The following is a 27,491-nucleotide window of genomic DNA, read 5'->3' on the forward strand; positions in this document are numbered from 1 at the left end:
AGCAACACAGCAGCCACTTAGCTGTCTGATTTAGCCAGAGCTAGATGAAGCCGTGAGCTGCAGACCGGCAGTTACAGATTAATGTCCTGTAAATACAGTGAACCATTGCTTGAAACTGTTCTCTTGATGGAATAAAGGATCTGTTCATTTGCCTCCTGTTCCTTCCTGTTCACAATAAATATTTCTCTTTGAGCCTGGAGCAAATGCTCTTTCCTCCTTGAAGTCATATCCGCCTTCACATTGAACAGCCCTCCTGCTTGTCTGAACCCTCTTAGGACCCTTTGCACAGTTAGCAGTGTTTGTGTCTGCATCTTGTCTTCCAGGAGTCTGTAAATGCACAAAGGAGAGTACCTCTCCTTTTTCTCCATAATGTCCTTACTTCCTAGGTCCTGTGAGCCATATACACTGAATCTTAGGTTTTCTCCCAGCAGAATTAAAAATCTTTAAAAAGCTGAACATGGTAGTACAAGCCCATAACCAAGCACTCTGGGAGACTGATGCAGGAGGATCATGAGTTCAGGTCTCATCTGAGCAATTTAGTGAGACCTTATCTCCAAAAACACATAAATACAACTCAGTGTACCTCAGGGCAGAAGACCTTGGTTCAATCTCCAGTACTGCAGAATGCGTAAATCAAAGTTTTAGAATGAACTAGGAAATATTTTAATAATATATTTAATCTAGTATATCAACATTATTTCAGTATGTGATCAATTTAACAATTACTGGTGAGAAGTTTTATTTTTTATGCTGTCTTCAAAATCCTGCCTTTTACATTAACAGCAGGTCTCAATCTGGTCTAGCCACATTTTAATGAAGGATGCTGTACTGGACAGCAGAGGCCCAGCACATTGTGATAATTAGTAGATAAGTATCCCAAGATACACTTTCAAAAATAGTGTTTTTTTCCTTCTCCCCCAACAGATTACCATGGCTGCGGGAGTCGTGCCACCCAGTGAACCACCATACTCTGTGCTGGTGAATAACAGTGGGTATGCGGCATACGTGAAGGGTAATGTCTCTTTAATACATTTTTATCCCTTTGTGTAAGTGTGTGAATGAGTGTGGAAGCAGAGTCTCAGTTCTTCATTTAGAAATGCTAAGATCCGGGTGTTCCTAAGGCCTTTCGTTGATTTCTACCTTACCGCTTTGGACTATTAAGATTCCTTTGAAAACTCTGAATAATGATCGTGGCCTTTCTAGAAGGGAAGTTTCAAACATGTTTATCTCCTGCATTATTATCTCAGACTGAGATTATGCCTTTGCGCCTATCACCCAACGCCTCCTTATGAATCAACTATTCATTTTTTCCTCCTCCAGTTTCTTGCAAGTGCCACTTAGGAAGCACATTCAGAGCCCTGGAGCCCTGCTTCTCCCAGGGTTATTTTCGCTCTTACGTCTCCTTCCCACACACTTGATTTTTCTACTGCACCTCATGCAGAGAAGTATGCTGTGACTTGGACTCCCGCTGCCTCCCTTGCCCTTCACTGCATTGTGTGTCTGAGCTGGGAGCTGTCCTGATTCCTTGATGGCTATCACTCAGGTTTCTGTTACGATGCGAAGGTAGCTGAGACAAGTCACCCTAAAGAAGGAAAAGGTTATTTTGGCTTTTGGTTTCAGAAGTTTCAGTCCATGGTCATTTGGTCTTTTGCCTCAGCTGGGGCAGTACCTTATGGCAGAGGAAAGTGCTCACTTCAGGAGGTCCAAGGCTCGCCTCCCAGTAGGCCTCCCCTGCTAATGGTTCCACCACTTCCTGGGAGCACCCAGGTTGACACCCAAGCCTATGGTACATGACGCTTCATGGGACAGTTCAGATCACACCTGGCATCAACCTTGGTGCTGCCACCCAGGTTAAGCAGGAGAAACGTGAGTGATTTCACTTTGGTGATACTGTGCTGGCGTTATTTTTTAATTCTCTATGCTGGGTTTGGCTGAGTTCCTTTAGTACTCCTATATAGGAACTTTGCAGTATTTCTTTCCAAGATGTGGTTATATAAGGAAGACACAAGAAGGAAGAGTAACTAAAAGGATTACAGTTCAGGGATTTCTGGGAACAGTTTGCTCTCAGAGTTACTTTTGTGTTTGCTGGAATCTGGCAGCTCCATCAAGAGGAGCACTCGTTCATCCTGTGTTGAACTTTGCCTAAATTCCAGATCTGTGTAGATCCTCTTCCCTCTGCCCGCTGTGTCTGACTCTAGAGAAACTAATACTCCTGCTAACTGCCATTTGTAGACAGCTTATAGAGGCCATATTTACTGTTGGTTTTCCTGGCCTTAGAGAGACGTGCTCTTAAAACAAATGCAGTAGTGGTGTGTATAGGAGGGCCCTGAGCACGCACACATGCGCACACATACACATACACACACACACACCCTCCTGTCTAGTGGTGTCTCCAGGTGCCAAAGACAGCCAGAAAAACCCTACACATTTCCAAATGCTATCTCTTTTGTGATCCACTAGGTAAGCTGATGTTTACCTTTCCCCAAAATATCTTTTTTCAGTAAAAATTTCTCTTATTATGTAAATGCAGCTTAATTTTAGTGAGGAAAACACTGAAAAAGATAAAATGCATTTCATATTCTACTTTCTTAGTGTATCTCATCTATAAAGTAGGTATACGTCATTAAATTTTAAGAGTTGAAAGTATTTTTTTTAATGTTGTCTAGTAAATTCATAGGTCAACTTATCAGTAGGGTACTTACATATTTTTACAGGAAAATAGAAAATCATCAGGAACTAGATTTGAAATGAGAAACAGACCTAGATTTAAATCTTGGTTTTACTACTTGAAAGTAAAGCAAAAAAAAAAAAAAAAAACATTTTTGTTATAAAGAGTTTCAAATAGTTACAAAGTATACAGAGTAAAATAAAGGCCCACATCCTCATTCGTCACCTGCCCTACGTGTGCCGTCCCACAGATGTGTGTCTCTCAGTCACGCAGCCCCTTGTTTCCCCCACATCAGATTGCTTTGGAGGTAACTAAAGACACTGTTGTTTTATTCGTTTAGTAACTATCTTGTCTTTACCATAAGCAAAATAATTAATAATTGCTTAATGTCATCAAATATCTACTATTTATATCTGTTATATTTATACGTAACATTTATACTGGGATCCAAAAAAATCTCAATATATTGTCATTGGTAGCTATACAGCTGAAGTTTCTTAAACTTGTGTTTCTGGTCTCTCTATTTGCTTAATTTATTAGTTGAAGAAATCTGGATTTTGGCCTTGTACATCTTGCCAGTATCTGTATTTTGCTGATTCTGTCTGCATGGTATTTTCAATATATTAATAGATGGAGATAGAGTAAAATCAGATTTCTTTTCATTGTGAAGAGTATTTCATAGGATGCAAAGTTTTCCTCCATCAGGATCCCTATCCTGCCTAATTTTGCAACGATAGTATTTTGTTTTGAAATAACTTCAAACTTACAGAAAAATTATAAGAAAAGCACACATAGAAATCTCCTATCTTCTGTTCAACCAAAAACTTCCATTAAGATTTTGCCAACTGTCCCAGTAACAATTTGTAATGTTTTTCTGACATTTTCCAAGTTTTCAGGCTGTTCTGCAGGGTTACACCTTTCTGGTAGAAACATCAGAGTTGACTCTGCTTTTCCCACTGCACCCCTCCACATGGCACAAGATGTCATTTTCCGCATCACTAAAGATACAGTTTGATCACATTAGTTAATCAGTGGCTCCTGAGATGTGTCCATCGTAAGTTATTCTTTTTCTCTTCATAGTTCATATATTATGAAAAGATGAGTTGGAACCACATACTCTCTTCCATGTTGAACTCTGACCCAGTGCTTTTAGCATGTATTTTATTTCTTGCCTGAGTTAATAATGACAGTGATAATTCAATGGAAACGTTCTAATTCCATCATTTCTTCTGCATTTATTGGGTAGCATTCTGCTAAAAAGAGGAATTTTCTCATTAATTTGTTCAGTTACTTATTTCGGTGTAGAATCCTTTTTTGTTCAGTAGAAATAATCTCATTTATTTTGTGGCTTCCCCTATTCCATGTGTAGCCAGTAGGAGCTGCCCCTTCTGATGTTGTCTGTGTCCTTTGTCCCATTCCTACCCTTTCTGCATTCCTCACTCTGGCACAGTGGGATCTCCCAGTTCATCTTGCTTTTTCCCTGCGCACCCTGAAATCAGCTGTGTCCGCAAGGTGCTTTGGTGAGTGGTGCTTAGAACCCAGATCTGGGAGTGCTCACTTCTTAGTCCTGGCATGTAAAGGTTCCCAACCCTCTCAGGGGACAAAAGGCGGAAATACAGGTTTATACACACAGTTTGGGTTTATACTGCAGATTGCCTGAATCTGCAACATACAGTGTATATGCATGTCGTTACATCTAGTTCAAATCCAGCATTCTACCATTATTCCATCCTTTTGCCTGTTTATAATTTCCTGCTCCAAGAATGATAGACTTGCCTTTTATTATTTCCAGTGTCTTTACTTCCTTAGTCCTTCCTAACCCTAACCCTAAAAACCAACCTCGTGCTCCACCCACCTCCCTACTATCCCATAGTTACCACCAATCGACTTTCTGAATCCACAGATTTCCTTCTTCTGAATAGCTGTATAAACAAAATCATGCAATATAAGGTATCTTATAATTGGATTATTTCCCATGGCATAATGTTTCTCAAGATGTTACATATTGTTACATTGTTAGTACTTGTATATTAATTTTCAGTTGTTTGGTATACCGCACTTACTAATGCATGTGTTAATTGATGATGAAATGGGATTGTTCTCCCTTTTTGGCTAGTATGTATTATTCTGCCTTGAATGTTTGTGTACAAGATTGTATGTGGACATAATGTTTTCATTTTTGGAGGGTATATACTTAGATGAGTTGTAATGTTAACTCTAATTATGTAAAGAACTATAAGGCTTTTCAAAAGTGGTTGCTCTGTTTATCATAGTAGCAATGTCTAAGGGTTCCTGGTTTTTTTGTTCTGTTTTGTTTAATAATCTCACCACTTGCATCCATTTGACTTTTCAAATATAGCCCTTCTGGGTAGTATTATCTTTTTTTTTTTTTAATCTTTTTGAGACAGGGTCTCACTATGCAGTTCAGGCTGGCCTTGAGTTCATTTTGTAGCACAGGCTGGTCTCAAACTTGCGGCGATCCTTCTGCCTCAGCCTTCCAAGTGCTGGGATTACAGGTGTGTGCCACCACCACTGGCTTTCCTTTTCTTTCTTTTTTTATTTTGTACAAGGACTCAAACTCATAACCTCATGCTTGCCAGATAGGCACTGTGCCACTGAGCTCTATCCCTGGCCCGGGTTAATATTGTCTTAACTCATTGTGGTGTTAATATGTATTTATGTAACGACTAACAATGTTGAACATCTTTTTATGTGTCTTTGACCATTTCTATATCTTTTTTGGAAAAATGCCCATTCAAATTGCTGATTTGTTTTTTAACATTACTGAGATACAATTCACCCTTTTAAAGTAATCGTTGGTCGTTACACAGGGCAGTGCAATCATCACCACTACCTTAACCCAGAATATTTTCATCAGCCTGTGAGAAACTGCAGCCCTGCCTTTCCATCAGTGGATGTAAAGTGAAGTGCCTCTGTCTTAGACTCTAGTCCACCTGAGGCTGCCCTTCCCCACCCTGTGCACCAAAGTTAACGAGGAGCGCCTACTCAGTTTAAATTCTGGGAGCATAGCTGCAGACCAAGGATAGCTTATCAGCAGCCAAGAACTTTCTGTGCCTTATACCCTCTTCCCTCCCACTCTTCCTTCTCTCGGCAGCTCTTTAGATCCTCCTCTGGCAAACTATCCAAAAGGGATAGGTTGTGAACCTTCAGCACAATCAGTGGGGAAACGTCAGCTGCTTCTCCTGTGTTAGGGATAAAAGAGGAGACCCTCCTTTGTCTTTTGCACCTGCCACCTCTTTGCTGGGATGTGCTTATGTCCTTTTTGCAAAAGTAGAAAGTCTTATTGAGATTCTTTCAGGTCGTGACCTAGATCTCCAATCTCCCAAATGAGTGTACGATGAAGGCTTAAATAAATGAGACAAGTAGTATGATTTTAGGGCTCCAGGAGGATCAAAACCCTTTAGCTGAGTTCCATACTCTGAGGACTAAGACAAAGAATTCTTTGGACCGCCCACTTTTATTATGTCCAAACAAAGAGTGGGGAAACTGAGGAAAGTGTGGGCAATGAGCAGGACCTTGGGAGTCATTTCAAAGACTTCTCCAAGTAATCATGTTAGTTTAGGAGGACTGTCTTATCTTCATAAAGACATGGTAGGACTGAGACTGCAGGAGTGAAATCCCTTCAGCTGCAAAGTCTCTATTTACTTAATTAGTGTTGGAGCCAAGGTGTCTTCTGCTGTGGCCTTCTCTTTTGTTTTTATTTTCTTTATTTTAAAGAGATTAAGACAAAAGAGGACATAACAAAGCAGATCAGATCAGAACAATTTAAGCAACTCAGTATTTCACCACAAGACACCCGATATAACAGTAGTTACCATAATGTCTCTTTCTTTGAAATAGTTGATCATACCTTCATATACAATAGTATCAAACATAACAAAATAGTATAAAACCATTCAAGAGAATGAAAGTATTACAGGGCATTCAGAACCAAATAACAGAAAACGAATAATGGCTACTATATTATCTCCATTTTCCATGAAAAATTTGTTTATACTATCACATATTAAAATCCAGTAAGACACAACATGATAGAACCAATGGAAACAGAAGAACAAAAGCATGGTAGGACTTAAAAGCAAGATGATATTAAATCAGCAATGGCTGCCATAAATTTTCTTCAGAGTAGCTGTTCATTATCATCACACATAATAAAATCAAATAAAACAGAATAAAACCACTCCAACTAATGAATGAAAACATTATAAGGCTTCAAAGCAATGTAATGTGCACTCATGATTACCATAAAATCTTATGTACTCTTACCATTTCTTTTTTTTTTTTTTTATCGGTACCAGATATCAAACTCATGACTAAATGCTTACAAGGCAGGCACTTATGCCACTCAGCTAAATCCCCAGCCCTCTTACCATTTCCTATACTAGGGAGACTATACAGTATTTATACATGTGAATTTGATTTATTTTGCTTATGAGTATGGTCCCAAGTTGCGTCCATTTATTTATAAATATCTCAATGTGATCATTCTTTATAGCTGAGTAGTACTCCATTGTATAAAAATACCACAACTTTTTTATCCATTCCTCAGTTGATGGACACTTAAGTTGTTTCCAATATCTGGCTATTACAAATTGTGCTGCTATAAACTTGGGTGCATATACATGTGGCCTTATCTTGCCCTTTGAGGTATCTGGCCTCACAGGCCACCACAGGCCTCAGCCAGGGCCAGTGATTTATAGAGGTTCACTTACTATGAATCAGCTCCCATCACCAGGCAAGGGGCCAAGACCTAGGACAGACTCACAGATAAACATAGAAAGCCAATCAGTAAAATTTAAATCCTGCTCAGAGCTGCTTCATAGTGGTCTCCAACAGGTTTCCTTGGTGTCTGAGTGCTTCATTACACTGGCAAATTAAATCTTTAGGCTTATTTCCAACAAACCCCCAAAGAAATTCTGTACCAGTTAGCCTTCTGTTCCCATCCCATCTTTTCCCTGATCCTTGGCAATCCCTGATCTACTTGCTGTCCCTATGAAGTTGCCTATTTAGGATATTTAATATAAATAAAAGAATAAAATGTATGATCTTTTGTGCCTGCCATTTTTTTACTTAGCCTGATGTTTTCAGAGTCCATCCATGATGTACCAGTGCTCCATTTTATTGTTGAATAATTTTCCATCGTACGGGTGTACCACATTTTATTTGTCCATTTGTGGTGATGTACACTTGGGTTATTTCCACTTTTGGTGACTACAGATAATACTGTTATGAACATTTGTATCCATTTTGTGTGCAGTTTTTCTTTTAATTGCTCTTGGGCATAAACCCAGGAATGAATTTGCTGAATCAGATGATAGTCTTTGTCTAACATTTTGAGGAACTGCCAGGTTTTGACTTTCTTTCCCTCATGACTAACAGTTCTTAACATCTTTTCATGTGCCTTTTATGCTCTGAATATTTGTTTAGTATCTTAAACTTTCTTTTTGCTGTTTTTCTTCACTTGTTCTTGTGTATCTTGTACTATTTACTTTAGGCAACTTCACTGCCACCCACTTTCTTTTTTTTTTCTCACCCACTTTCTTTGAACATGTCTTATAGATTACATTTCTATATCTTACAGACCCAACACTGCAGTTCCTCACCTTGTTTTGTACAGTCCTCTTTAAATCACCTAAAGCAGGAAAGGAGAAAAACAAGCATTTATACTATATAATTATAATTATATAATTATTGACTGTTATACTCTGTTTTGTAATTTATCAATGTTCTTTCTTTCTTGTCTGGAGTGACTTGCTTTTAATCTGAAGAACTTCTTTTATTGTTTTTCCTAAGGTAGATCTGCTAGCAAAAAATTTTCCAGTTTTCTTTTTTTCTGGGAATGCCTATATTTCTCCTTCTTGTTGGATATAAGCTTCTTGGTTAACATTGTTTTATTTTCAGCACTTTGAATATGTCATACCTCGGGGCTGGGGATTTAGCTCAGCGGCATAAGCGCCTGCCTTGCAAACAGGCAGTTGTGAGTTCAATCCCCAGTACCGATAAAAAGGAAAAAGACAAAAAAAAAAAAAATTAATTAAATTAAATTTTAAAAAAAGAATATGTCATACCTCTATGTTTTGGTCTCCATTTTTTTTTCTCATTCTGATGAGAAATCAGTTATCTTATTGCATTATCTTGTACATTTTTCTTTTTATCTTGGAGAATATTTACTTTGATGTGTCTTGATGTGGGTCTGTGTGTTTATTCTATCTGGATCTTCTTGAATTTCTTAAATGTGTGGATTAATGTTTTCACCACATTGGAGAAAGTATTTTGAGTTGTTTATTTTTACAGTACTCTGAATTAAACTGAGGGCTTTCTCACTAAGGTATAGCTCAGCTTATTTTTACTTTTGGGATATGATTTGCTAAGTTGCCCAGGCTGGGTTCAAACTCGACCATCCTCTTGTTTCAGTCTTCCAGATTGCTAGAACAGGCCTGGACCACCATGCTAGGCTACATTAAGAAAGTTTTAAGCCATTATTTCTTGTCATATGTTTTTCTTCTCTTTTCTTTGCTCACCTTTGCTATATGTGTATTGGTTCATTAAGTGCTGTCCCATATTTCTTAGAAGCTTTATTCACTTTTCTTCATTGTTTTATTCTCTCTTTTCTTGAGACTATGTGATTTCTATGTCTCTTCAAGTTCTGTGTAAGGAACTTGAAGTGAGGTAGAGACTACTAGACTTGCAGTACTGGGAATTAAACTCAGGGCTTGTGAAAGTCACCAGGCTCAGGGTTTAATACCTGAGTGCAGGCAGACAGACGATCATAAGGCCATCTGTTGGGAACAAAGATAACTGGGGCTTTTTATAGAGACTGAAGAAATGCAAGGGACATTAGGCAGGAAGGGGTTAATAAATATCTGTAGTCAAAGTTCTCTGGCTGTCTTGCACCTTAGTAGGCAGAGTCCTTGAAACATCTAGTGTAAAATTTTCAGGTGTCTCCAGATGTCTAGGGACCTGCAAGATTCCTTATCCTATCTTACCTGTTTTATGCCCTCCTGTGTTTGCTGATGAGCCCCACTGAGGACAGTGCCTCTGCTGGCACGCAGCTTCGGTGCTGGGAAGATCCAGTTCAAGCCTTACATTCTCCAGTTTCTTTTTTGGTAACTTCAGGTCTGCTGTTGAGTTTCTCTGGTGAATTTTTCATTGTTTTTGTATTTTTCAAGTTTCCACTTGCTTTTATTTTTATTTAAGGAGAAAAAGGAAAAAAAAGCAGAAAAAGGGTACAAGTTATACAGAATTTCAGAAAAAAATAAACAGTAGGAAATCACTAGTTAATGGATTATATATTGTCATCTTAGAAATATTTGTTCAAGTTACAAAATTAAAGCATATAAAGTGGACATTCAAACAGTGAGACTGCAAACAGTTCTGTTCAATGATCCAACAAAACTCAATAATATCACTGTCTGTCTTATACACTTAAATATGCATGCAGTTATACCGTTTAGAGCACTTTCTTTTCCTCTCTTTTGTACAATGACTATTACACATTTTGGGTTTTATTGCTCCCACAGTTCTTATTACTTTTTTTGGAAGAGAATAAAACCAAATGTGACATAAATGTGTTACATAAATGTGTGACATAAATGTGTTAAATCAAAAGGGTGGACATAATAGATAATGTAAAAACATAATACAGGGTGATCAACAATGGTTACCATAATGCCTCCCGCTATCTCAAATAGAATTGCCTATATCATCAGTTATAATAAAATTGAACAAAACAGTAAAGAACGAAACCAACAACACCAAAACATTGGAGACATTACAGGTCTTCAAAAGTAGATAATACTCGACCAGAATGGGCGTCATAATGAATCCCACTATCTTCACAGCTGTTGCCTAAACTTTCGAACCTGGTACTATCAAGCAAAACAGAATAGAGGAACATCAGTCAAAACAAGATGGTGAGAGCAATTCAGGGCTTCAAATCAAGTTAACAGAAAATCAAAGTGGGTTACTATAATATATCCTGCTATTTTTTATTTACTTTTCCCTTAATTAAAAGGATAAAAATAAAAAAGTAAATAATAAAATGGAGATTGAGATAAAAGGGGGCATAACAACAAAACAGCGCAGGTCAAAACATAACCATTTAAGCAAAATAGTGTTTCACCACAAGATAATCCCGACATAACATATTGTCTCTTTCCTTGAAATCTTTGAGTATAACTTTGTATACTGTAGCATCAAATATATCAAAACAATGTAAAACCATTCAAGACAATGACAGTATTACAGGGTATTTATAATCAACTAACAGAAAATGAACAATGGTTTCTGTGTAATCTCCTTGTCTATAAAAGTTTTTGTTTATACTACCACATATAATAAAATCCAGTAAGATACAACATGTTAAAGACCTATGGAGACAGAAGAACAAAAGCTTGATGGGACTTCAAAACAAGATGATATTGAATTAGCACTAGCTATTATGATATCATTTTCTCCAAAATATCTGTTCCTATCATCCAATCTTTTCTGCCTCATTTCTGTTGAGCTCTTTTTCTGTCATTAGTTGTCAGTTTGTCTTCTTCATTTTGTTTTCTGCTCCATTCATTTGGCCTCTCTGCCCCTATTTCTGGATTCTTCATATTTTTCTTTTTTAGAATATCCTGCAGTATTCTCTGTAGAGTTGAATTGGTGGTTGCATATTCCCCTAGTTCCTCTTTATCCTGGAAGCACCTTGTTTTTCCTTCAATTTCCAGGGATAGTTGTGCAGGATATCTCAATCTTGGCTGTAGGCTATTATGTTTCAAAGCTTGAATTATTTCCCCCCATGCTCTTCGTGATTTGATGGTTTGTGCTGAGAAGTGTGCTGTAATTCTGATGGGTGTTCCCTTGTAAGTGATCTGTTTCTTGTCTCTGACAGCTTTTAATATTCTGTTCTTTATTGGATTTCTGGTATTTTGATTATTATATGCCTGGGTGTAGCTCTGTTTGGGTTATAGGTGGCTAGGGTCCAGTATGCCTCATACATCTGAGTATCTTTACCTTTTGCTAAATTAGAAAAATTCTCCTGGATTATTTCTGCAAGTAGCTTTTGTAGTTCATTTATTTGTGTCCCTACCTCTTCTTTTATGTTCTTAATTCTTAAGTTATGGATCCTCTTATCATCTTCTAGTCTTTGTATTGTTGCTGTTTATTTCTTTGTTATCTTTTTAAGAAGTTTTTCATTTCATGCTCCCATATTACAAATCTGCCCTCCAGTTCAGATAATCTGTCCTTAGTTTCTTTCAAGCTGTTATGCCCGTTTTCGATAGAGTTTTTAGTTTCCTGATAATCTCTTTGAACCTGCTTCATGTATTCTATGTTTTCTCTATTTTCTCCATCAAACAGTTCTCCCCTCTTTTTCTGTTCTTCCATTCTACCATCTGCTTTTTCTTGGGTGGTACTTAGCATTTCTCCAACTATTCTGCTTATGTCTTGCTTCAGGTCATTAATAACTTCATTCCTGAACTCGTCTATGAGGCTCTGGATATCGCTTTATGTCTATTGGTGCTGTGTCTGCTATTGCCTGTTTCTCAGGATTGGGGGCCAAGGAGCCTTTCTTGTTGCTCCCTCTTCCCATATTCTTTGTTCCTTATATATGCAAGCGTATATAGGAGGCCCAGCTTCCTTCCCTGTCGGCCACAGTCTGATTGAATTGCGCCGGCTAGGTGTTCCTGCCCACCGCAGCGCACCAGGGAGTTACGGACCGGGCAGCCTATGTGGGGCCTGCCCCTCCAGGTCAGCCTACTGAAGGCTTCACCGCTAGGGTGCACCTCCAGGCGCTGGGACCTGGGTTGTGCTAGCCTACTGGGTCTCAGCCAGCAGCATCATGTAGGCTTGGCACTGCTCACCAATCCCTCTTGAGAAGGGGATATGTGACTAAAGTCACTACAGCGCCCTGTTCTGGCAAGTCTGCCCGGTCCCAGAATGTCCTCTGTTGGAGCTTCCTAAACTGTGGAAGAGTCCCAGTTTCCCTCACTCACCGCAGGTTGATGCATGGCTCCCTGCCTGTCCAGCTCTCAACTCCGTTCACCGATTCCTGTTCTCAGAGCTTTCACACGTCTCTCTCCCTGCCGAGCCGATTCAGACACAGCGGTGGCAGCAGGAAACCCAAATCGTGACTTCCAATGGGGCGGGCTCCAGCTTCCATGCTGAGGCTTTATCTGTTACTGTCATAGCACCAGGATTGCATTCCCAGTTGGTTTCTCTCAGCCCAGTTCGTTCTTGGGTCAGCAGGGTATATCTCCTCTTGCTTAGGATTCCTCACTCCGCACCATTCCTGGATTCTAAGCTGGGTCTCACAGAGAGCCTGCGTAGCTGCTGCTATCTGTCCACCATGTTCTCTCGGAAGCCTTGGCATTAAGTTTTTTTTAAATCCAGTCGCAGAACTACAGAACAGCTGCACTTCAGGGTTTCTACTGTTACCCTTGCAGTGACTGTGTATGTGAGATACAGCTGGAGAAGGTGCAGAGTAGGTATAGACACCCTGAGAGTTTTAACCTCAGCCCTGGAAGTATACAGGCCCTGCTTTCGCAATAAAAAGCCAGACCTAACCTAGAAGTATAGGCATTAAAAAGAGTCATCTCCACTTGCTTTTTAAAATACTCTTCTCGGAGATTCCTGAGAACATGGCGGACAGACAACAGCAACTGCTGAACGCTCTCTAAAGGCTCGGCTCAGAGGCCAGGAATGATGCGGACTAAGGAGATACGAACCAGTAGAGATATGCTCTGCTGACTCAGGAACGAACTGGGCTGAGAGAATCCAACTTGGAATACAGCCCTGGCGCTAAAATAGGAACAGAAAAATCTCGGTGTGGAGACTCGACTCCGCGCCATCGGAAACCGCGGTTTGGATTTCCCGCCCCGCGGCGGCCAGCCACCTCCACAGCAGCTCGGCAAGGAGAGACACGACCCCCGAGCTCTGGGAACGGGCGTCTGGGAACGGTCTCGGAAACGCGACGGGCAGGAAGGAAGGCTGACTGGTGGCGAGGTGAGCGAGGAACTGACTCCCTACCGCAGTCTGACTCCAGCGGAGGATTTTCTGGGCGCGGGCAGTCCTGTAAGAGCAGGGCGCGGCGGCAACTGCAGCCGCGCATTTCCCTCTCGGACGGGATTGGTGAAAGGTGCCTGGCCGGAGGGACGCTGCTCGCGGACTCCCTAGGCTGGCCTAGCCCAGATCCCAGAGCCTGACGGTGGCCCGGAGGAGCCACCGACTTCCGCGTAGGCTGCTTCCTCCGCAACTCTCTGGGGCGCAGCGGTGAGCGGGAACAACTAGCCAGCGCAATTCGATCAAGCTGTAGCTGACAGGCAGGGAAGCCGGGCCTCCTGTGTAAGATTACATTTTATAAGGAACAGAAAATATGGGGAAGGGAAGCAACAAAAAAGGCTCCTCGACCCCCAATCCTGAGAATCAGGCAATAGTGGACACTGTACCAATATACATTAAGCGCCATTTAGAGAGCCTCATAGACCAATTCAGGAATGAAGTTATCAATGACCTGAAGCTAGAAGTATGCAGAATAGTTAGAGAAATGCTAAGCATCACCCAGGAAAAAGCAGATGGTGGAGTGGAAGAACAGAAAAAGAGGGGAGAATTGCTTGATGGAGAAAACAGAGAAAGCATTGAGTATGTGAAGCAGGTGCAAAGGGACTATCAAGAAATCAAGAAATATACCCAAGACTGGCATAACAGCTTGAAAGAAACTAAGGACAGACTATCTGAATTGGAGGGCAGACTTGAAACATGGGAGAATGAAATGAAAAACTTCTTAAAAATAACAAAGAAACACACAGCAATAATACAAAGACAAGAAGATGATAAGAGGAGCCATAACTTAAGGATTAAGAACATAAAAGAAGAAGTAGGGACACAAACAAGTGAACTACAAAAGCTACTCACAGAAATAATCCAGGAGAATTTTCCTAATTTAGCAAAAGGTAAAGATACTCAAATGTATGAGGCATACAGGACCCCAGCTACCTACAACCCTAACAGAGAAACACCCAGGCATATAATAATAAAAATTCCAGAAATTCAATACAAGAACAGAATATTAAAAGCTGTAAGAGACAAGAAACAGATCACTTACAAGGGAAGACCCATCAAAATTACAGCAGATTTCTCTTCACAAACCATCAAATCACGAAGAGCATGGGGAGAAATAATTCAAGCTTTGAAAGATAATAATCTACAGCCAAGATTGAGATATCCTGCACAACTGTCCCTGGAAATTGATGGAAAAACGAGGTGCTTCCAAGATAAAGAGGAACTGGGGGAATTTGCAACCACCAATCCAACCCTACAGAAAGTATTGCAGGATATTCTAAAAAAAGAAAAATACAAAGAACCCAGAAATAGGGGCGGGGAGGCCACAACGAATAGAGCAGAGACCAAAACGAAGAAGACAAACTGACAGCTACTGACAGAAAAAGAGCTCAACAGAAATGAGACAGAGAAGATTGGATGATAGGAACAGCTTTTTTTGGAGAAAATGACATCTTAATAGGTAATGCTGATTTAGTACCATCTTGTTTTGAGGTCTCATCTAGCTTTTGTTCTTCTGTCTCCAATGGTCTAAACAGGTTGTATCTTATTGGATTTTACTATGTACGATAATATAAGAAAAAACCTTTTAAAGACAAGGAGATTATACAGAGACCATTGTTCATTTTCTGTTGGTCGATTCTAAATGCTCTGTAATGCTGTTATTCTCTTAAATGGATATACATTGTTTTGATATACTTAATGCTACAGTGTATGAAGTTGTACTCAAGGACTTCAGGGAGGGAGTCAATATGGTAACTATTTTTGGGTCAGGATTAGCTGGTGGTGAAACACTGTTCTGCTTAAATGGTTATGTTTTGATCTGCCCTGTTTCGCTGTTATGCCCTTTTTTTTTCTCAATCTCCACTCCATTATTTACTTTTTTATTTTTACCCATTTAATTACAGGGAAAAATATAGCAGGATATAATATAGTAACCCACTTCGACTTTCTATTATCTCGATTTGAAGCCCTGTATTGCTCTCACCATCTTGTTTTTGACTGAGGTTCCTATATTCTGTTTTGCTGGATAGTATCAGGTTCGAAAGTTTAGGCATCAGCTGAGAAGATAATGAGATTCATTACAACGCCCATTCTCATTAACTTTTATCTACTTTTGAAGACCTACAATGTCTCCAATGTTTTGGTTTTGTCGGTTTTATTCTTTACGGTTTTGTTCAATTGTATTACAACTAATGATATAGGCAATTCTATTAGAAATAGCGGGAGGCATTAGGGTAACCATTGTTGATCACCTTGTATTATGTTTTTATATTATCTATTATGTCCACCCTTTTGACTTGACCGATTCTGTTCTATTATGTCACATTTGGTTTTACTCTCTTCCAAAAAAGCAACAAGAACCGTGGGAGCAATGAAACCCAAAATGTGTAATAGTCACTATACAAAAGAGAGGAAAAGAAAGTGCTCTAAACTATATAACTGCATGTATATTTAAAAGTATAAGATAGAAAATGATATCACAGAGTTTTATTGGATCATTGAACAGAACTGTTTGCAGTATCATTGGTGGAATGTCCACTCTACAAGCTTTAATTTTGTGACTTGAACAATTATTTCTAAGATGGCAATATGTAATCCATTAACTAGTGATTTCCTACTGCGCATTTTTTTATTCTGTAAATCTGTATAACTTGTACCCCTTCACTGTTTTTTTTTCTTTCTTTTCTTTTCTCCTTAAATAAAAATTAAAAAAAAAAAAAAAATACTCTTCTCGTTATTAAATCTCATCATCATCACAGCTTCTTTTTTTTTTTTTTTTTAAATTTTTTTTTAAATTTTATTTAAGGAGAAAAGAAAAAAAAGCAGAGAAAGGGTACAAGTTATACAGATTTGCAGAAAAAAAAAATGAACAGTAGGAAATTACTAGTTAATGGATTACATATTGTCATCTTAGAAATTCATCACAGCTTCTTTTCCTTCTGTAGGCATGGTTTTTTTCTTCAGTCATGGTAATAATGGGCAGTTTGTTGGATACAGTATCTGAGACTTCTCACAAGTAGTTCTCCTGCCTGCTCTTTTCCCCATATGTGTGTGACACTCCACTGTTTCATTCCATATCTCCTAATAATTTGTTGAAAACTGGACATTGTAGTTTATTTATTTTAGCACCTTCAGATGTTCCCTTGTTTTTTGCTAGTTGTCTGTTTATTTAAAGGCTTGCCTGCACCCCCTTAGTGAAGTCTGCTTTCTTTGGAGTTTGAAGCTTCTGCTATGACCCCTTCAGAGGGCATGGTCTGTGGCCAAGCAAACATAGACCCCTGTGAGGACAGTGGTCTCAGCAGGCCTTTCCTCCTGTGTGTCTTAGCAGAAGCTATCTCCCACAGTTGTCAGTACGCTGCCTGTTAGGTTCCACTGACTATCTGCTGACCCTTCTGTCTTTGTGAGACAAAACCCAGGGACATCTGCTGCTCCCTGGTCTGGTGCCTGTGCCTGGGCAGTGTAATTGTGAGTTGTTTATTCTTACTCTGTGGCTGTACCTCTTATTTGATGCCTTCTGATTCTCTCTAATAAGCTAGCTGATCAGCAGTGTATCCTGCTGCTCTAATGAAACTGTGAGACACCTCTTCATTTGATTAACGGAAGAGCGTCCTTGTTTTTGAAATCATTCTTGGGCCTGAATTCCCCCAAACTTTGTTTCTTCAGAAACAAATAAAGATAGTTTCTTCAGAAGTGCTTCAGAGTGTTCTCTTTTTAGCTCCCGCTTCTTCCTCTGAACAGAATCTGTTAGCCTTGCACTGGAGCTTGGTGCAGAACCCATGGCCTGCTTTTGTGAGCTGAGCAGGGACAGAAGCTTCTGGTCTGGCCTTGGCTGGGAATGGGACCACTGACCTACAAGTGCAGGAGCATGAGGGTCACTAGCTCCTAGGAGACTCACTTGCTACACTGAAAATTACAGAAGATTGCTACAGGAAATTAAATGTCTGAATAAATACAAACATACCCCTTGTTAATGGTTTGGCAGGCAATATTGTTAAGGTGTCAGCATAGATTCTGTGAAGTCCAGTGCACTGCCCAAGCATCACAGCAAACACCGAATGGCCTAGTGCCCAGTGGGCCCTCATAAGGTCCTTAGCATATTTTCCTTGGGCCAGAATACTGGACCCCAGAGGAGAATGAGGAAGGGGATAGCACGAGGAAGAGGACAGAGCAAAGAAGAGGACGCAAAACAAAGTCTTGCCAGGGAAGGCAAGGGGAGAAAGAAAAAAGTAGAGAGCTTGACAATGGGTGTGTCTTCCGTACAGATAGAGCCATTTACAATTGCATGTGGAAAAAGACGGAAACATGTGAAATTGAGAAAATATATTTCTGAATAAGAAAAAAACCTTAGAAATCTACACAAACTGCTTTACAACAGAGGAGAGATAATATTCTTATTAAAGAAGAGTGTGGGTTAGGTCAGTGACTTTCCGTTGGAAAAAGAGAGGAGCTGATACAAAAAAGAAGAAATGTTGAAGAATTTGAGAAAGGCCAATTTAAAGAACATCTGCGAACTTCTTGAGATCAGGTATAAATAGCGAGCTAATGAAGAGAATCTTGAATTTTTTCAGTACATTAAAAGCTTGGAAAACCATTGCTGGAGAGAGAGAAGAAAACCAAATGGAGAAAAAGAGAGAGAGAGGAAGAGAGAAAGAATCTTTCTGGAGTGTCAAGGAAGGCAGAGGTTGTCCTGAGGTTGTCAAGAGAACCTGGTGGCAATGAAAGTAATAAGAAAAGTAAAGAACAAATCTTTTGATAATAAAGATAAAGGAAGTGCAGAAGAATCACACACACACACAATTAAAAGAGAAAAACCTGAATGGAAAGCTACTTATAAAAGTACAAGGTCTGCAATACCTGTGACTGTCAGGAAGGCATATAGCAGCACCAGGAAGAATCAGAATAACTCCCAAAAAGAAAGTGAATCTGAGGACATTTCAGATGATGAACCTTTAATTTAAAAACTGAACCACCTACAGATGAATTTAAAGGAAACAGTATCAGCCAATGCTAATTTGGAAGAAGCGATGAAGCAAATTTGGAAGGAGGTATATGAAAATTAATCCTGCTTATGATTTGACTGAGAAAAGATATTATATATTTCATAAACTACAATGGTAAAAGAACTGATTGCTCGAGATGGAACACAGAGATGGATGAGTGTTGCTATAGATTGAAACATCTGACTTACACCATTATACCAACAAAGAAAATGTATTTTGTAAATCCTTGCTAAATAGGTATGTGGTGGTACACATACCTATAATCCCAGCACTTGGGAGGCTAAGGTAGGAGCATTGCTGTGACTTCAGAGCCAACCTGGGCTACAAATTGAGTTGAAGGCCAACCTGAACCCTGTCTCCAAAAGAAAACAAAAAAGCTTTACTAAGCCTTGTGTTGTTAGAATCATTGCTGATCTCTTTATCTTACATATCAATGTAAACTTGTTTCCCAGTTTAAATTGCATTTCTATTTAAAGTCTTACATAGCAGTAAATGTTCTTTGCTTTTATAGTTATAATTTGAACATTTTAAATTTCTTTATATAAGGCTACAGATTCCTAAACTGTTATGGATTTTATTTAGTATATTTAGTTATTAGCTTACTTACATCATACTTTTAATCAAGTAGAGCAAAAACTTATAACTGGCACTTACGCCCACAGAGACTGTTACAGTACTTAGTATATAAAATAGTTTGAATATATCTCTTTAGTCAGTGTGAAAACATATTAGAATGTTCAGCATATTAGATTGTGTAGCCACAGCTATCCAAATGACTGAATTGGAACTTTATATATATGTATGTCAGGTTGTGAATGTCACAAAAGTGCCAGGTGTTATTTTTGTATTGTAAAAAACACTTTCTAGTGTGTCTAGTTTTTCTGTAGTGCAGATTAGTTTTTAAACTCACATAGGTTGACTTGTTAGGAAGTGTAGCTGTTCTGCCCATCTGTGGCGAAACCGTGGAAGTGGAAATTCAGTGATAAGAAGCACTGAAGAAACGGCCTCTTTCTGTTTTCCCTTGACTGTATCAACAGTTTGTAGTTTGGGTTAATGCTACAAAAGAATGGATACGTTTTCTATTAAAGACTGAAATCAACACATCAAAACTTCAAACACTTTGGGAAAGGATGGGACTGAGTATGAGCACACTCCTAAACAAACTAACTTTTATTCACTGCTTTTGATTGCATAAAATACTGGTACTTCCAGGTATGATGCCATAAGGCAGTGTGTTGCAATGGCAGATATCTCTGCAAAGCATTCTTCAAAGATGTTAATATACTGATATTTAACATTAAAGAAATTTAATGTATTTGTGGAATCTGAGTTGTTGGGGGTTTTTTTAAGGAAAAAAAAACAAAAAGGGTACAAGTTATACAGAATTTCAGAAAAAATAAACAGTAGGAAATTACCACTTAAATTACATACTGTCATCTTAGAAATAGTTATCAATTTACAAAATTAAAGCATATAAGGTGAACATTCAAACAGTGAGATTGCAAACAGTTCTGTTCAGTGATCCAACAAAACTCAGTAATATGGTTATCTTATACACTTAAGTATACATGCAGTTATATCCTTTACAACACTTTCTTTTCCTCTCTTTTGTACAATGACAATTACACATTTTGGGTTTTACTACTCCCACAGTTCTTATTATTTTTTTTGAAGAGAATAAAACCAAATGTAACATCACAAAACAGAGTCAGTCAAGTCAAAAGGATGGACAAAATACATACTGTAAAAACAAAAATACAAGGTGATCAACATTAGTTACCATAATGCCTCTTGTTATCTTAAAAAGAATTGCTTATATCATCAGTTATAATAAAATTGAACAAAACAGTAAAGAACAAAACCAATAAAACCAAAACATTGGAGACATTACAAGACTTCAAAAGAAGATAATAGTCAAACCACAGTGGACATCAAAATGAATCTTATTGTCTTCACAGTTGTTGCCTATACTCTTGAACTTGGTAGTATCAAGCAAAACAGCATGGAGGAAAATCAGTGAAAACAAGATGGTGAGAGGAATGCAGGGTTTCAAATCAAGTTAATAGAAAATAAAAGTGGGTTACTATACTATATCCTGATACTTTTTTATTTTTCCCTTAATTAAAAAGAGAAAAATAAAAAAGTAAATAATAAAAAACAGGAGATTGAGATAAAAGAGGACATAACAACAAAACAGCACAGGTCAAAACATAACCATTTAAGCAAAATAGTGTTTCACCACCAAATATCCCAGCATAAAAGTAGTTACCATAGTGTCTCTTTCCTTGAAATCTTTGAGTATAACTTCATATGCTGTAGCATCAAACATATCAAGACAATGTAAAACCATTCAAGAGAATGAAAGTATTACAGGGTATTTAGAACCAACTAACAGAAAATGAACAATAGTTTCTGTATAATCTCCTTGTCTATAAAAGTTTTTATTTATATTATCACATATAATAAAATCGAATAAGATACAACTTGTTAAGACCAATGGAGACAGAAGAAAAAAAGCTTGATGGGACTTCAAAACAAGATGATATTGAATTAGCACTAGCTATTATGATGTCTTGCTTTCTCCAAAATAGCTGTTCCTATCATCCAACCTTCTCTGCCTCATTTCTCTTGAGCTCTTTTTCTGTCATTAGTTGTCAGTTTGTCTTCTTCATTTTGTTTTCTGCTCCATTCATTGTGGCCTCTCTGCCACTCTTTCTGGAATCTTGGTATTTTTCTTTTTTAGAATATCCTGCAGTATTCTCTGTAGAGTTGAATTGGTGGTTGCAAATTCCCCTAGTTCCTCTTTATCCTGGAAGCACCTTGTTTTTCCATCAATTTCTAGGGACAGTTGTGCAGGATATATCAATCTTGGCTGGAGGTTATTATCTTTCAAAGCTTGAATTATTTCCCCCCACGCTCTTCGTGATTTGATGGTTTGTGCTGAGAAGTCTACTGTAATTCTTATGGGTGTTCCCTTGTAAGTGATCTGTTCCCTTGTAAATGATCTGTTTCTGATAGCTTTTAATATTCTGTTCTTATATTCGATTTCTGGAATTTTGATTATTATATACCTGGGTATTGTTCTGTTTGGTTGTAGGTGGCTGGGGTCCTATATGCCTCATACATCTGAGTATCTTTACCTTTTGCTAAATTAGGGAAATTCTCTTGGATTATTTCTGTGAATAGCCTTTGTAGTTCCATTTGTTTGTGTCCCCTTCTTCTTTTACGTTCTTAAGTTATAGATCCTCTTATCATCTTCTAGCCTTTCTATTATTGCTGTTTGTTTCCTTGTTATTTTTAAGAAGTTTTTCATTTCATGCTCCCACATTACAAATCTGCCCTCCAATTCAGATAATCTATCCTTAGTTTCTTTCAAGCTGTAATGCCAGCTTTCAATAGAGCTTTTAGCTTCCTGATAATCTCTTTGAACCTGCTTCACGTATTCTATGTTTTCTCTATTTTCTCCATCAAACATTTCTCCCCTTTTTTTCTGTTCTTCCATTCTGCCATCTGCTTTTTCTTGGGTGGTACTTAGCATTTCTCTAACTATTCTACTTATATCTTGCTTTAGGTCGTTAAATACTTCACTTTTGAACTTGTCTATGAGGCTCCGGAGATACCACTTTATGTCTTTTGGTGCTGTGTCTGATATTGCATGTTTTCTTTCCTCATTCTCCTTTGCATTTACCTTTCCTGGATCAGTGTTCTCAGGATTGAGGACTGAGGACCCTTTCTTGCTGCTTCCTCTTCCCCAACTTTTTGTTCCTTCCATACAAGTGAATATAGGAGGCCCAGTTTCTTTCTTTGTCGGTTACAGTTTGTTTGAATTGCACCGGCTAGGCGTTCCCACCTACTGCAGTGTACTAGGGAGACACAGACCTGGGCAGCCTCTGCTGGACCCGCCCCTCCTGGTCAGTTAACCTACTGAAGGCTTCCCTGCTAGGGTGCACCACCAGGTGCTGGGACCTGGTTTGGGCTAGCCTACTGGGTCTTAGTCTGCGGGGTCACTAGGCCAAGCGCTTGCCACCAATCCCGCTTGAGAGGGGGTTATGTGACTAAAGTCACTGCAGCGTCCTGGTCCGGCTAGTCTTCCTGGTCCCAGAATGTCCTCTGTTGGAGCCTCCTACTCTATGGAAGGGTCCCTGTTCCTCTCACTCACTGCAGGTCGATGCGGGGCTCCTCGGCAGTCCCACTCTCAACCCCATTTGCCCATCCCCACTCTCAGAGGTTTCATGTCTGTGTCCCTGCTGTGCCGATTCAGATGCAGCAGTGGCAGTAGGAAATTCAAATCGCGGCTTCCAGAGGCATGGGTTCCTGCTTCAGTGCTGAGATTTTACCTGTTCCGGTTAAACCGGGATTGCATTTCTAGTTGGTTTCTCTCAGCTTAGTTCGTTCCTGGGTCAGCAGGATATATCTCCCCTTGCTTAGGACTCCTCACACCACACCATTCTTGGATTCTAAGCTGGCTAACTCAGAGAGCCTCCATAGCTGCTGTTATCTATCTACTATGTTCTCCTGGAAGAGTTGTTGGGTTTTAAATTTTGGTCAGTCAAGATTCTAGGTTATCAACATATAGTCCTAAATTTAAGTGATTTAATTTTGTCTTCTAAATTGACTGTTTTGGGCCAGGGATTTAGCTCAGTGGCACAGCACCTGCCTGGCAAGCATGAGGTCATGAGTTTGATTCATGATATATATATATATTTTCTTAGCCAGTTTATTAAGTAACGTGTCTGTGAATTTTAAAATAAACCGTGCTGCTGATAATAAAATTATGTATTCAATGTACCTGGTTTTAAGTTATTTTCACAGGTTTGACTTGTTTCTTGATAAAGTTAGGACATTAGGAAGTAGTATACTTAATACATATGAATGGAATAAGCAAATAAATGAGACCTAAAATTTTGCCTCGGGTTTTAGATATTTTATTTAGTAAGTTTAATTAAAATTATCAATAAAGCAAAACTATCAAAAACTTAAAACATCGATAAAAATAAATCAGTAGTGTTTTCAGAAAAAGTGTCAGTATATTCCAACATGATCTACTGATTCAATGTAATCACTACTAAAATTGCAAGAGTAGTTTTTGCAGAAATAAAAATCCACCCCAAAATTCATAGAGATTCTCAGGAGACCCTGAAATAACTGAAACGATTTTGCAAAAGAACAAAGTTGGAGGACTCGCTTCCTGATTTCAAAACTTTTTTTTTTTTTTTTGTCTTTTTCGTTTTTATCCGTACCAGGGATCGAACTCATGCCTGCCTGCTTACAAGGCAGGCGCTTATGCCGCTGAGCTAAATCTCCAGCCCCTATTTCAAAACTTTTTATGAGCTATATTAATCAAAACAGAAAAGGAATGGCATAAAGAGAAGCACAGGCCAATGAAATAGTGTAACTCAGAAGTTCTGTGTGTGTGTGTGTGTATTTGTGTAACTATGATTTGCAGCTAGGTTACCAAGACCATTCTTTAGGAAAAGACAGTCTTTTCAGGAATCAGTAACTGGATGTCCACACGTGAAGCTAGACCTGTACCTTACACCAAATACAAATACCAACGTAAAGTGGATCAGGCCCATTGGCCCAGGCCAAGAGGCTGCTTCCCTTGCTGGCTGTCCTTAGGATGGGGAGAGTACAGGAGGCACCACGGGCTGGGAGTGCACTGGGCACGCAGGTGACAGGCAGGCATCCGGGGGAGCTGGCTGTTCACCAGCAGCAGCAACATTGCCATGGCCCTGCCTAACAATGTTCATGATGTACACGACCTCTCCAGCTGTGTCTCCACTCATCATGTTGGCCAGTGTGACCCTAACTGGAAGTAAATGGCAGCTACTATGATTACCTGCTTGGTGAAGAAAGGCAGATGGGGATAACAACTTGTCAGACTGCGATGGAAAAGGACTGGAGGAACTTCTGAAATAAAAGGTGAACCTAGTGGACCCGAGAACATGGAACTGAGGAATCTGGAGTTCTGTGCGTAGTAGCCTGTATGGAGGCATCAGCTGCCCCTGAGATTTCCTGCTCAGATAAATACCTTCCTCTTGAAACACTGGGGCAGAGGATAAATGCCAGAATGTGAAGACCAAACCTTTTTACTGTAAGCTGTGCCAGTGTGAGATAGACTCTGAAACATGGTCTGTGTGTCACTCAGAATTCACAGTGCCAAGAAGATTTCTGTGGAAGAAAGTGCAGAGGATTAAGTCAAATCCCGGAATCTGGCTCTTCTGCTGCCGAGGAGGGTGATTTTTCAAAGGCCCATCTTCTGTGGCTGTGACACCAATCAGTATGATCTTAACACCAATCTCCTGATGCAGCACGCCAGGCCGAGAGTGAATCAGGTCGTCATTTGCACCCACACAGCTGTCACTGAGGATCACCAGAGGAAGCACCAAGGGAAGTGTGCATATTGTGGCCCCTGCAACTGCTTTTCAGACAGAAGAAAATAATCTTGTCCAGCACGTTTGGACTTGTCCAGAAAAACACCCATGTAAATGGGAGCTTTGTCCTTACTCGGATTCTTGAAGACCCTCTAACTAGACATACACATACTGATGCGGGTGAGAAGCTGTTTAAATATGATCAGTGCAGTTACATGGCCTCTAATCAGCTCCAGGTAACTCACCACGCCAGAGGGGTTCATGAGTCCTGAGCCTCTTAGGTACCCTCACTGTGACTGTAAAACAGCAGGTAGAAACAATTTCAAAAAACACACAGAGCTCCATGTTCACCCATGGCAGTTCTGTTGCCCTGTGTGTGACTTCACGACTTCTAAACAGTGTAATCTCCTGTATCGGCTCATATCCAAGCACTTGTCTCAAAAGTGCAACTAAAGAAAACCAAAAGGCGAGTAGCTGACTCACGTGACAGCACTGTTACTACTGAAGACACAAAAGCGGGGAACGTGGCTGGAAAGAAAAACAAATGTGTGCAATGGAGAAAAAAGATGTTTCCAAAGAGAAAAAGCCTCGTAGTGATGTCTCATTGATCCAGTAACTACCAGAACTTGCAAATCAGCTCAGAGGCAGAGATAGATGTGCACAGAAGAAATAATTCAGTAAAGCCAAGAAACACAAAAGGAAGCTGGAAGCTGAAACAGTCCTTGCGTGGTTCTGTGAGTGAGGAGGAACCTGTAACAAAAAAGAAGAATGTAGAAAGCAAATCCAGAAATGGTCAGGAGAGGGGAAAGGGTGACAGCCAAGAGGAGAATAAAAAGCAAAGCGCCTGTAGGAAGAAAAGCACAACGAAGAAAGCTCTGAAAAGTAAGTCAAGTAAGAAAAGCAGCAAGCTGGGTCTTCCCAAGCCGCCTCAGGAGGTGCTCCTTCACATGCGGCCCTTCCCAGCAGGTCTCCCTGGAAAGGTGGTTAAAGGGCGAAATAGCCCGTGAGAAGCAAGTCCTTACTGAGGCTGCCTTAGTGCTGTTACAAACAGTCTGCTTGTGTAGGGGCGTGCGGGCCCACACAGGTGCTCATGCCATCGTCACCACTGGTGAAGGAGGAGGAAAACCAAAACTCACAAGGCCAAGGAATTATGGAAGGCCCCCTGCAGGAAGAGGGCGCGGAAGAGGCAAATGGGAGGGCAGCTGATGTGGCTGCTCCCAAGGAATCTGCCAGGGCTTCGGCTTCAGTCCTGAAGTCGAGCATGCCACGGGGTGAGACCTCAGCTGGTGGACATCAGCCTCCCACAGATGAGCCTAGTGAAGCGAAATGGTCCTGGTGAGAGCACACCACAGAATCTCCCAGTAAAGATACCATAGTTGAAAACCAACTTCACCAGAGCTTCTCTTCCCACTAGCAGAACTGAGTCCCAGACCACTCTGGCTTCAGCTCCTGTTAGCACAGCAGTAAATGAGTCTCAGGAAATAGATGAAGACAAAGGCATCTACAGTCTCAATGGAGGTCACCTAAGTGACAGCATGTCAGAGGTGGTGATAACTCTGGATCACAGACTGGTACAAGAAATGCAAAGTAGGCCGGACAGTCAAAGTGTCTGAGGGAGGTTTTGTTTGTATCTTCTATGATCATTTTTTTAGAAAAAAAAAAAAAAAACAGTAAACACCTCAATCACTAATTAATGAGTACTTCCTTTAAAAAGCAGCTAAAGGGAAGGAGTAAAGTTTGGACAGACTATAGTTTTTAGTCTGTAAGACCTGTTACATTTTATATTTGTTTATAGTGGTAGACATCTTTTAAGATTGCTTTAATATAGTGTCCCAGTATTGATCCTTTTAAGTGGCATTGTTTTCATTAGCAGTTTTTATGTGCTTGTTGATGTATAAACATTAGCAAACCCAAAAGTCCAAGGAGGTTAGGGTACTAAAACCAACAGACCCACATCTGTTAGCCAGGTGCTAACTGGATGTGAGAAGGCTCCATGGCTCTGTAGCATCTGTCGCTCTGTCCAGCTGCCACTCCCCCACTTTCCTCTCCATGGTTGTCTGCTGTTTCACCTTGATTTATTGCTAGTTCCTGGTTTATTTCTATAAAAATTAGCTTAATAGCAAGTTACATGAATGCATCGCTTTATATAAAATTAATACTTTTAAGATTTCTTCAGAGATGAGAAAAGACATTTAAGCTGAAGGAAAAGTCTCCCAACCATGGAAATTGGGTATTTATTTCCTAATTTTTGATCAACATTTCATGTTTGTATGTTAATCGTCATAAAACTGTGACTTGGGTGAGGTTTTTGTTGCTGTTGGTTTTGTTGTTGCTTTGGGGTTTGTGTGTGTGTGCTTTAATGGCTTAAGAGGTTGCACACTG

The 27,491-nt window shown here is 39.6% G+C and overlaps 1 protein-coding gene and 1 pseudogene across 22 annotated transcripts in view; both read left to right on the forward strand.

Annotated features, from left to right (window-relative positions):
- Ptpdc1 (protein tyrosine phosphatase domain containing 1) overlaps positions 1-27,491 on the forward strand; it is a 90,339-nt gene that overhangs the window by 36,301 nt on the left and 26,547 nt on the right. For all 22 annotated transcript variants that reach the window (XM_063227298.1, XM_063227297.1, XM_063227300.1 and 19 more), the window contains one exon: positions 925-1,012. In XM_063227298.1, coding sequence (XP_063083368.1) covers positions 925-1,012 — 88 coding nt within the window. Of the gene's footprint in view, positions 1-924; positions 1,013-27,491 lie in introns of those variants that run through there.
- Positions 1,791-25,782, forward strand: LOC111753289 (protein DEK-like; annotated as a pseudogene).

The sequence above is a fragment of the Cavia porcellus genome, unplaced genomic scaffold, assembly GCF_034190915.1.
Source record: "Cavia porcellus strain 051 isolate PalLab524CR breed Dunkin Hartley unplaced genomic scaffold, mCavPor4.1 scaffold_17, whole genome shotgun sequence".
NCBI lineage: Eukaryota > Metazoa > Chordata > Mammalia > Rodentia > Caviidae > Cavia > Cavia porcellus.